The 12,142-nt window shown below is 48.8% G+C and overlaps 1 protein-coding gene across 1 annotated transcript in view; it reads left to right on the top strand.

The window, feature by feature from the left end:
• The first annotated feature begins 1,339 nt into the window (after positions 1-1,339).
• LOC135828472 (uncharacterized) overlaps positions 1,340-12,142 on the top strand; it is a 14,999-nt gene continuing 4,196 nt past the window's right edge. Inside the window, exons 1-5 of the mRNA XM_065340919.1 lie at positions 1,340-1,543; positions 4,765-4,894; positions 5,837-5,900; positions 6,834-6,940; positions 10,916-11,015. Coding sequence (XP_065196991.1) covers positions 1,480-1,543; positions 4,765-4,894; positions 5,837-5,900; positions 6,834-6,940; positions 10,916-11,015 — 465 coding nt within the window. The 5' untranslated portion in view covers positions 1,340-1,479. The remainder of the gene's footprint in view (positions 1,544-4,764; positions 4,895-5,836; positions 5,901-6,833; positions 6,941-10,915; positions 11,016-12,142) is intronic.

Here is a 12,142-nt window from a genome sequence, read left to right as displayed (position 1 = left end):
TTAAATGTACATGCCCTAGTATTATTGAGTGAGGATGGCTGTGCGGACATAGGGCTTGAAAGTGATGACGTCAAAAACGGCCAGGGAGTACTAAGTTGACATCAGATTTCTATTTTGGATCCACTAAGGTGTGACTTTGCTATTGCCTCAGTATGTGGGTGCATAGCAACCCACTCATGTCGTATGCAGGGGTGACTTTTACTTCGCCACCAGTTGTAACCCCGCCCCCAGTAGCCAAATCAGTCAGTTTCACTTACATCGCCTTGCTGTGAGTAAGACGGCTTGAAATGTGCTTGGATCCATACAAAAACTGGATCCAAGTGGATCCAATTTTTGAATTTTTGAAATTGTTGCTATGCTGTGACGTAGCACTTTCAAGCCCTATTGACACATGGGGGGGGGGGGGCGCACGCATGCTACACACTGCTGTTACATCAGTAGCATGCGTGCAGTCTAGACATCTGTAGTCATCTGTATCATGTGTACTGTATACATGTAGTCATCTGTATACGTACTAGTACTAGTCTAGTAGTGTAGTCTAGCTGCAAAAAAAACTCATAAAACCATGAGTGGCATGACACATGGTCATGGATGTACAATGACCAATGGTTGTGTCTACGTACGTGAATACAGTCATCTACATGTATGATTATGACATTTTACATGACATTGTGCGTCAGTGTGACATCTGAGTGAAAGTCAGTGGAGGAGGTTCCCGGGTACTGGTACATGGTGGGAAATGGCGGCCATCGCGTCATGATTCATGTCGCCATGATCGCGACATGACCGTGTCCTTGACACCTAAATTCCTCCTCCTAATCCTTCCTCTGAAGGCTTGGTGCAGTGGTTTAGTGCTACAGCTAGGTCGGCATGCATGGCCAGTGCAACTGTTATCAAGGTTATCATGGTTATCCCCTCCTCTCATAGAGTCATACTCATTATTGATAATGACATAGTCATAGCCATACTTGGCACATAGCCTACACTACAGACTCACTAGTCGGTGTGTGTAAGCATAGGCCCTGGCGAGGCATGTCTCGGTCTGGCATGCTCTGATGACTGAGTGAGGTTGTCAAGAGTCTGAGCTCAGTGAGATGCAAACTGACTGTGTCAAGACAGCATGAGCGAAGCCCCGTGTTTTGTTTGGCCCTTCGCTGCACAGTCAGTGCAGTGCACAAGTACATACTGTACCCATACCCAGTCATAGAATACGGAGCCCACATCATACACACACGTACTGATGTAGATGTACGTAGGGCAAGGCCGTGCACCTGCAGTCCAATGCATGACTGTACAGCACCGAGACTGAGAGTCAGTGAGATCTCGAGAGGCAGTGAGGCAGTGCACGCGCGAAAGTGGCTTGGCCGGTGTTGCTTGTGTACTTGTGTGTTCAAGACTAACCTCCTGCTGCTAAGGCGTCCATTCCTCTTCAAATTATTTACCTTTCTCTACAAACCGAGCAACGACACTTAGTGGAGAATGGCGGACCGAGAGGAGTGCGTATATCGCGCCAAGCTGGCGGAGCAGGCAGAGCGTTATGACGGTGAGTCGAGCTGGTGGGCATTTCTGTTTTTGGGCGCAATTATCTTCAGTTATTGCTTTCCGCTGGCTACCGAGCGAGGGGGAGCAGGTGGCGTCCCTAGACTCGACCTAAGTAGTGCGCAGTGAACTCGTTACAACTGTGTGGATGCTATACCCAAGCAGTTGTGGGTGATATGCAGATGCGCGCACGCTGGCGTAGCGAACAGTGCCCTTGCAGTGTTTCCGGCAGACATGCAGATACTTCGGCGGACTTGCATCTTTTTTTCTCCGTTTTCTCGCAGTTCGTTTGTGACTGCTGTGCGTGCAGATGGCGAGCAGAAATGCAGACGCTGCAGGTGTAGGTCTACTAGTCGGCACGCTGAATTTTGTAACATGAATGTCCACCATTGCGAGCATGGAGCATGATCATTATTGCTACTGTTGATAAAAAAAATTAAAAAAATTCCGCACTCTCCCAGTCGAGAAGTCCGCACGGTCACCAGTGCTCATTCTTTGTGGCCTTGACCAGAGAGCCAGCAGCAGCAGCAGCTGGCATGTTTGCTCCTTCACAACATACAAGAGTTAGTACACATAGTCGTTGTAACGATGTATCATGTAGCCCCATTGCCTCAACTCGTGTGCAATCCACTGCATTGCCATTGGCCAGGGAGCAGGTAGTCTAAAGCTCGCCTCCGGGGATCTCACCCAACCTCGTCCCTACATCGCTACCGTGAAGTAACACTAACGGTTTGAAAGTGTCCTTCAATTCATTCGCCTATCCGCTAGTATCCAGTGCTCGGATTTGCCTGTGCGCCTGGGTGTCCCGCTTGCCATGTGGTTATTGCCAGTCGCTCGCTAATTGAAAAATAATTCAATATCGCCGCTCGGAGGAGAAAATGTACACCATTGGTGTGTATGAACGAAAGCCGCTCAAGTAGTGCTGGCTGCCGGCAGGAAATGATACCCCCCCAGTCTGACGGTTATCGTACTTTCGAAGCTCCCGTGTACAGTTCGTTGCCTTCCTCACCGAGAGCGGTCCAAACTGCGTTGTGCTACTATGGCGGGCGTAGCGTAACGATATGCCCCGCCGACTACATTTCAGTTTGAAATGAGCGATTATTTGCAAGTCCTGCGCTGCTGCTATTCGTGTCCAGTTGGGACACATCCGCTGACTGGGGAAGTGCATTGTTATTTTCAAGCCAAAACTGCAAAAGGATGAACAAGCGCTTGAGGAAAGTGGCACATTCCTACTACGTGGCATGTGGCCTCTAATGTCCTACTCTTGTTAGAATTGTTTGTCCAATGGGTTCTTGTTTGCGACCAACACATTTCTAGTAAAAACATTAATAATAAGTAGAATGACATCTCTGCTATCCCACCATAGTAACTTAGGGCATGCCATCGAGTTTGCTCACAACAGCACGGAGGGAGTACATGTAAAAAACGTCTTTGCTATAACTATGTGGAGCTTCATTGTCACACAGCAAGCAACTGATGACTAGAGCCATGTGACCCCTCCCCCCCCCCATATAGGGAGAATTGGGGGGGGGGGGGGGAGTCACATGGCTTGAGTACACCACATGTAGTAGAGCTGTTGGCGTTGTGACCTTCGATCTCCTGAGAGCTACATGCAGCTGTTAGGTCTCGTCAGCGGAGCTCAAAATAATTTGCCAAACTGATCGCATTGAGGCCTAGTGAACAGCAATCCATTTTCAATTGGGCTCAAAACATCAGTGGCTCAGTGCTCCAACTGCGAGGGGCGTAGCGAGCGTTGGACAAGGGCAGCTTCTGTGACCTTTGTGTGCGTCAGTAGTAGTTTCCCTAACGGGTGCCTTTTTATGTCCGCATGGCGTCGAGACCTCAGGTCGGCTGAGGGCAAAAAGCCGCACCATCACTATGCTCCCACTATGCATTTTTTTGTCTTTGCCGTCCTTTGCCAGTGTTCACTGTACTCTGCCAGATATGGCAAGCATGTATGAACATCTAGCATATACATGTAACGAAAAACATGACTGGCTAAGTGATAGTGGTGAAACGAATATTCGAATATTCGTTCGGTTTGTCACATTCGAATATTCGTTAGGTCACATTCGAGTACTGTAAATATACAAAATTTCGGGGCTGCAAAATTTCGGCACTTCACGATTTTTGACTTTTCGGCGGCGATTTATTTTCGGCGTGGGGTAGAGGGGCATGGTATAGTGCGACAGATGCTGTGAAAAATTTCGTCGGCGTTTTAATTTAGGCGTTTTGGGTCGGTGCCGAATATAGCCGAAATTAAATAGCTGCCGAAAATTTGTATATTTACAGTATTCGTTACGTCACTTCTAATGCAGTAGTGCCTGTACATACATGCACGCCGAACACGGTACAGTGCAGTGCGTACAGCCTGCCGGTGACTTTGTACTGCATGCATGCACATGTATGTCCATACTGGACTGTCAATGTTGCACATAACTTCAATTTTTTATGAATTTCGAAGTAGCCTTATGTGGCAGTATATTTTGCGTGGCACTACCGTTTGTCATGCCTAATAATATATTAGTATTGACAATATCCATCAAATGACTGAGAGGAGGGCATGTGATGTCATCTGTGTTACCAAAAGAATATTCGTTCATCCGTTCGTTAAGCTGAAGAATATTCGACTAGTAGGTTTTGACATTCGTTTCACCACTAGTAAGTGATCCGACATTTAACCTCCTGTTCAATGATGACCATCCACAAAAAAAGCATTATTTTTTTCACGAAACGAAAATATTTTCGTTTTGGGGTGGAAGGGGGTTGGACCGATTTCCTTTCAGAAAGCAGTGATACCTGTACAATGTTCGTAGGAGCAGTCTGAGGGGAGGGAGGGGTTGGCTTGAAATGAAATTATCTTCGTTTCGTGATAAATTCTCGATATTTACGGACGGCCCCAAAATGGATGAAGTGTAGTGTAGTACGGATGTAGTATTGTGTTCATCATCAAGTGTGCATACTCGTGCTGTGTGTGTGTGTACGTGTGTGCACGTGTGTCTGTGTATGTGCGTGCCTGTGTGTGTGCCTGCGTGTGTGCCTGTGTATGTGTGCATTTGTGTGTGCGGTGTGTGTTTGGTGTGTGTGTGTGTGTGTGTGTGTGTGTGTGTGTGTGCAAGCGTGCGTGTGTACATGTGTGTACATTCGTGTGTGTGTGTGTGTGTGTGTGTGTGTGTGTGTGTGTGTGTGTGTGCGCGCGCTTGTATTCTCGTTTTTCTTTCACAGAGATGGTAGAGAACATCACGAATGTCGCCAAGCTTGGCCAAGAGCTGACCGTTGAAGAGCGCAATCTTCTCAGCGTCGCTTTCAAGAACGTCATTGGTGCACGCCGGCAGTCTTGGCGGATAATCGCTGGGTATGTTATGTGCATGTGGGTGGGTGTGTGTGGGTGCGTGGGGGGGGGGGGGGGCGTGTATGCCTGTTTGTGTGGGGGGGGGGGGCGTGTATGCATGCGTGTGTGTGTATGTGATGTGCGTGTGTGTGTGTGTGTGTCAGGCCCGTCGCACCGACTTTGGAGGTGGGGCGGCCATGGAAGGGGGGTGCGGAAGTCCTCCCCCGGGAAAAAATTTCAAAAATTGAAGCCAATTGCAAGCATTTCCGGGCATTTGGTGCCATTTCAGTGTACGGTAACTACAATGAAAGACTTTTTGATTCTGCAACAAACCAAGAAGACGCTACGATCGGGGACAAACATTACCCTCCTCCGGGAGAAAAATTCACAAAAATTGAAGCCAATTGCAAGCATTTCCAGGCATTTGGTGCCATTTCAGTGTTAGCAATGAAAGACTTTTTTCTGCAACAAACCACGATCGGGGGGCCGGGGACAAGGATTTGTCACATTTGCGCTAAGCTGCGATCATCGCGCTTTGTTGTAATGTGCTCAAAAAAAAAAGTGGCCGAAAAAGTGGGGCGGCCTCAGCTGCCCCAGCCGCCCCGGCTGTGACGGCCTTGTGTGTGTATGTGTGTGAACTCTCGTTGGCCGCTAGCCTGCGGAGCGTGCTGCGTACCGTATTCAACGACCTACGCTGTCAGTCCCTCGTATGAGGGGACATGTGACCGTTTTACGGCAATGTTCAGGACAGGATGTGTGTGTGTGTGTGTGTGTGTGTGTGTGTGTGTGTGTGTGTGTGTGTGTGTGTGTGTTTGTGTGTGTGTGTGTGTGTGTGTGCACATGTTCGTATGTATGTTCACATGAATGTGTGTGTGTGTGGACGCGCTTCTGCTGCAGCTGATGGTGATACTACTGCTGCTGCTGATTCTGGATACGTTTGCGTTATGCTGTGTGTTGTGTTCTCAGCATTGAAGGCAAGGAGGAGAGCAAAGGGAAGTCGAGTGCCCTGACCAAGGAGTACCGTGAACGGGTTAGTGTAGTTGCTGGAATCAGGGGTGCACTGTTAAACTGTTCTACACTACAGTGCTGTCGGTCGCCGAAGAACTGGGGGTGAGGTCAGCCTCCTAGCCATGTCCGTTCTTATTTTCATGTACTACAGTCGATGGGCAGTTGAGTCCTCGTGTATACATTGGTATGCTGTGCTTGATGAAATTCTAGCCTGGCCGTTCTTCGGCGCGCGACAGTACAGTAGTGGCTGCATGTCCACTGGGAGTGACTGGACCGGACTGAACCCTCCCGGCCAGCGACCCTCTCCTGGTTCAGTCAGACCTCGCCGCTTATCCGGTCCTCTTTTATACGGATCCCTCGCTATCCGGTAGACAATCGTTGGTTACCAATTTACAGCATATGCCGTGAATACATACAGTATGTGTGTTCGATTGTCCAGTTCCCTCGCCTATCCGGATATTTTTTTGTGAAAAAAAACAGATGTGTGCGGTTATGTGAGGTCTGACTGCACAGAACAAAACACACACACCTGCGTGTACGAACAACACCACAATGTATAGGGTTCCACCCACCATAGCCTATACTTCGACATGGGCAGAGTGGATCCAAAAGTCAGTATTTGCCGTTCGATTATGACTTCTGATGTCATCGCTTTCAGGCGCTATTATCCCCTAAAATGTGTCCATGCGAAAGGACATAAAAGCACAACCTGAATTGACCGTTGAAAGACGTTGTATTGCTGGTATTGCCGGCAGCTCTGCTGCTGCTGCTGCTGCTGCTGCAGCCTCTGAGGCTGGACACATTGGACATTCATGATGTTTGCTTCTGCTTGTGTTTGTGTGTATGTATGTGTGTGTGTGTGTGTGTGTGTGTGCGCGCGTGTGTGTGTGTGCGCGCGTGTGTGTGTGGTGTGTGTGTGTGTGTGTGTGTGTCGCTATTTGTGTAACTTGTGCAGATTGAGAAAGAGCTGACCGATCTCTGCGGTGACATCATTTCTCTGCTCGACGACTACCTCATTCCTAATGCCGCAGGGCCGGAATCCAAGGTCTTCCTGTACAAAATGTAAGCAATGACTATTTGTATCCCCACGGTCCAGGGGGCGTCGGACACGCTACGGTCACTGCGGTATTGACCGTACCACTCTTTCCCTCACGTACCTCACGAATCAATAAAAAAGCACTGATCTGGGCTCGAAATTTCGAGCCACCCAAACCCCCCAAGTACGAAGTATTATTGTAGTTCAGGTGGTTGACAGTGCCACCCTAATATATCTTCCGACGCCCCTGCCCCCAGTGTGTTTTAAAGCTTGCGCTGAAGCGGCTCCTGAGCTTGGTATCCGAGTCAGCCTCTGTGTTAGCAGAAATTGACTTGATCAGTGTGTAGTGTATAGTGTTGCTTAGGGACATCTGACCAACCCAGTCCATATCAAGCTGGGTGCTACTGTTCAAGTACAAAGTTTAGTTCACGAAATCTTTCGTTTGATCACTCCACCGGCAGGTTCGTCACGTACTAAATTTCGTTTTTGGTCTAGGTCTGTCACCCCGAATGTTCAGGGGAAAAAAAACTTTAGTGGGGTACAAACTTTAGTTACTTCGTACCCCCTAACGAACATAGCGAAAGTTAATTCCAAACGCAAGCTTTGTACTTGTACTGTATGTAGCACATCCCCAGATCTGTGTGAACACTGGACTGTACACTGGTGCAGGGCCCACACTTGACTCTCGTGACCGGATTTTGTTGAGAGTACCACTGAAATACTGTGTTCAGCTCAGTACCAATTCAATACCATATTTCGGCGAGGGGTGAAAGAATTATACGGAAAATCCGACCACTTTGTCAGTTCGAAATTTCCGGGGAGACAAGAAAGATATGAACGCAATAAGAAAGGCGAGTGTGTGTGTGCGTGTTAAATGCGCAACACGCCTTACTTATCGCCTTTCCAACTTTCTAAGTTATCTCTTTCACTGCCAGCTGCACTCGACATGACAAGCATTCCAGTGCCAGAGTCAGCTGACTATAATCCCTCGGTGCAAGTTCCTGCAAACTAGTCATCCTCCTTCCAAGCAGGTTTTCCGGCAGACCTCAATAAAACAATGTTGAAGTTCAGGAGATAAAAATAAATAGTGTACTATCTTCGCTCAAAATGAGTTTTAAACTAGAATTTGCAGTATTGGAGTTATTTGCAGAATACTAAGTGAGAGCTCATTCCATGCTACAGGCAGTGTGTACAGTATAGTAAGTACGCATACGCACACGTGCAATGCGAGTGGCTCTATATCCTGTAGAAAACGCAAGTAAACTCGGGCGGAAAAAGTTCAGAAAAGACGCGCCCGTTCAAGAACCAGGACTACCACGGTGATCAGAGATCAGTAAATGAATGAAGCAATCAGTTCGACAGTTCTGCAAAAACATCACTCTTCTGTGTACTGTAAAACCGAAACATTTCGGTGGAGATTTATTTTCGGTAACTTCGGTACAGGTAATTTTACCCAAAATAAAACGCGACCGAAAATTCAACAATGCCTTGCCACACAGTGTGCAAAATGCATTTTTGGATCTGGAAAACTGCTTTACCCAATTTCCCGCGCTACCGAACCGTTGATTTTGGGAAATACCGAAAATATCACACCACCGAAAACTCCCGGTTTTACAGTACTGCAAAAGCCGAAATTTTCGGCGGTGTAACATTTTCGGTATTCTCCAAAATCGGCGGTTCGGTGGAGGGAAATTTTCGGTAAAACCCGTTTTCCAGGTAAGTGTACTAGTACTACACATATACAGTACCGGGAGTACCGAAATTTTCGGTGCGTTTTATTTTTGGTAAAAATTAACGGCGGCGAAGTTACCGAAAATAGAACACCACCGAAAATTTCTGCTTTTACAGTGGGTGATTTTGTAGTGCAGAAGAGTGTGATACCGGCGAATACACCAACTAGGACACATCGGCAGTTCACACTCGCTGCAGCACCAGGTATTTAGCTTGCGTCGCTTTGCTCCTCTGTAACGCTGCAGTCAGGTTTTCATTGCTCGTGGAACGGCTTGGAAAAGTGGCGCTTGCTCAAGCGAATGTGCTCACATGAACAGCTGCTGTTACCGTCGCGGAGCGAGCTGATCTTGTAACGCCAAGAGGCCATTCCATCCTGGCGACAATGCCGTCAACGAGTTGTGCCCTGAACTGCTTCAAGTAGATTTTTTTTGGTTATGTTCTCGTGAAGAGTCATGGCGTTGGTGGTGCCGCGTTCGGTCAGTTGGTGGAATATAGCAAGGTACTAACGTCTGTGACGATGAGGAAAGTGATACTAGCTAACTAGTGGGTCCGCTTTGTCCACATCGCCCACGTAACGTTAGGCATTGTAAGAAGCGACACTGGACGGTTTGTGTACGCATCTTCTCCCCGGTGTCACTCCGCCGATCTCTGACGACAACGTCGACAGAAGTTGCAGTGTGAATTGTTCACTTTTACCTGCTTTTTGTCGTACCACGGCGGCGCTAACAGGTGGCATCTTTGGCCAATGCCGTGTCGGTGTTCCTTTCTTGTGCTTTGTTCGGATCTCCTCAGGCAAGCCCTTTCTCTTGGCAAGCACAGTTCCGACTGCCCCCAGGCGCTTTCCTTCCATGCGACGAAATGTGATGGTGACGTATAGTAGTTGTCCATGTAGACAATATGTCCCGGTTGAAGATGCTCTACGAGCCGGGAGACGACTTGCTCTCCCCTGCCTCTGGTGTCATTGTCGGCCGTTTGGTCTTTCCCGGTGTAGATAAACCAATCGCAGGCATGGCCGGTCGTCGACTCGGCTAGGACAAACGCCTTCATGCCCCACTTCATGGGCTTGGCCGGCATGTACTGCTTGAAGGATAGCCGACCTTTGTAAGCGATCATCTGTTCATCGACACTCGCCTCGCGCAGAGGGGTGTACGCCTGACGAAAGTTGGTGAACACGCGATCAACAAATTTCTTCATTTTGTAGAACAGGTCATATAGATCTGCCTCTTCCTTGTCGACGAAGTGGAGGCCTGTCACTGTGACCAGCAACTGAAATTGGTTGCGTGCCATCATTTTTGTAAATCTTTGAGTCCTAAACAACCTGTGACCACTCCAGTAGTTGTGGACCTCGGGTTGCTGGACCCTCATCCCCATAGCTGGAAGGAGGAGGATGGATACCAGCATGTCCTTCTTGGTCGTGTCCCGCCACTTTGGGTGCCGGGAATTTGGATGCCGGTCGCCAAGCTGACGAATGCGCCGGTGGCCATAACTCTGTCGTCTCCGTCACCATGGTTTTAACAATAGGGCTGTCAAAAAACGCGCCATCGTGAGAATACAGAATTTAAATAAAGAATTCAAACTAAGCTTCGAAAGTGTCAATTGCTTTGACATTGTCCGGATCAACATCAGCCAGGTTCGATCCTGCCGTCTTCTCGAGGACTTCAGGTAGCCACGCATAGTGATGTTGCGTCACTCTGCGCAAACTTTCTGCCACGTAGCCGCCAAAGCCTCGTGATCCGATTCTGAATCGCTCGGTTCCGACTCTGGAAAACCCAAGAACTCTTCTTCATCAGAAGAGCCACCGAAAATGTCTTCTAGATCATCACCTAGGCTTGTAACGGCGGGGCATAGCGCTTGCAACAACATTCCCTGACATATCTAGCGGGTGCATGCACCTCTCTAGCTGTCGCCTACGGTGTAGGCAGGCAGCATGTTGGATATGTCTTGTGTCATCTTCTATCTCTACCAGAAGATCATGTGGTTATGCAGGAGTGACGGTCGTCATGACGAATACTCTCTGCCAATATTAGATAGGAAATGCGTGTGCAGACAACGTGATGAGCCAGAGGTTTTGCTGTTGCTAACATCCCTCTTCTCCCCCTCTCCTCTCTCTCCTCTGTCTGTCTCTCTCTCTCTCTCTCTCTCTCTCTCTCTCTCTCTCTCTCTCTCTCTCTCTCTCTCTCTCTCTCTCTCTCTCTCTCTCTCTCTCTCTCTCTCTCTCTCTCTCTCTCTCTCTCTCTCTCTCTCTCTCTCGCTTGTTGGCTGTGTTGCAGGAAGGGTGATTACTTCCGCTACAAAGCCGAGTTCTCGCAGGGTGAAGCGCGCTCTGAAACGGCCGAATCCTCTAATAATGCTTACAGCGAAGCATCTACGGTAAATGAATAGGATTGTGCCGTTCCACCCAGCTTCTTTTTCCACAGATTCCTGCAGGGTACTCCTCACCAAGAAAAGGTGCTGGCAAAATAACGCCATGCCGGCGCCTCAGTGTTTTCCTTCCCTGGCACTCGATACCGTAAAAGCCCGCAGTGACACCCGACCTGTATAACACCCGACCAGTATAGCGCCCGCTGTCCGTGTACACACCCAGGTGCCTGGTGTCAGCACTCTTGTCCCATGTTCTAGCCCACCTCCTTGTAAACGCCCATGGGCGACAGCACATGCCCAGTGGACACAGTGTGCAGTGCATGCACAGCTGCACATGCATGTATGGTTCTGTAGTGTAGTGCCCAGTGGACAGTGTGCACTGCATGCACAGCTGCACATGCATGTATGGTTCTGTAGTGTAGTGCCCAGTGGACAGTGTGCAGTGCATGCACAGCTGCACATGCATGTATGGTTCTGTAGTGTAGTGGACAGTGGACAGTGTGCAGTGCATGCACAGCTGCACACGCATGCATGTTGCCTTAGTGTGTACAGTTGCGCTCACTGAAATCCGACCCAAAGTGCAAAGCTGACGGCCTGGACCAGTTCCGATTACATCATTGTGTGTGTGTACATGGGTACGCCCAGCCGCATTCGTTTCACTTTCAGGGCGTCAAGGGCCGTGGAAGCTGAGGGCGCCAGCTTTGCACGTTGGGTCGGATTTCAGTGAGCGCAACAGTACGTTAGTGTACAGTGCACAGTACGTTAGTGTACAGTGCACAGTACGTTAGTGTACAGTGCTGGGAACTGAAATCCTCTGACCCCATGTTCACATTCAGATGATTCTAGCGGTCTCTATTTCGTAGTTCTACTATCCCGTGTTGGGTCTTTGCGATGTGAGCGCACCACTCAGGCGGTCGGATTTCAGTTCCCAGCACTGTAGTTGTACGGCATGATGTGAAAATAAGTCTGATTTCACTTATCCGAAATAACGCCTAGGCCCGAATTGACGGCCACATTCTGTACCTTCACTAACGTTTCCGGCCAGGGCCTTATCATGGGCTTTTACGGTACTGACTCCACGGGTCAACATACAACTTGAAACCGACGCCCATGTCCAAAAAATACGGGTCTCTCGG

This window comes from Sycon ciliatum, chromosome 12 (assembly GCF_964019385.1).
Source record: "Sycon ciliatum chromosome 12, ocSycCili1.1, whole genome shotgun sequence".
NCBI classification, from domain to species: domain Eukaryota; kingdom Metazoa; phylum Porifera; class Calcarea; order Leucosolenida; family Sycettidae; genus Sycon; species Sycon ciliatum.
Note: the sequence above shows the minus strand (reverse complement) of the source record. Positions and strands in the feature narration are given on the sequence as shown.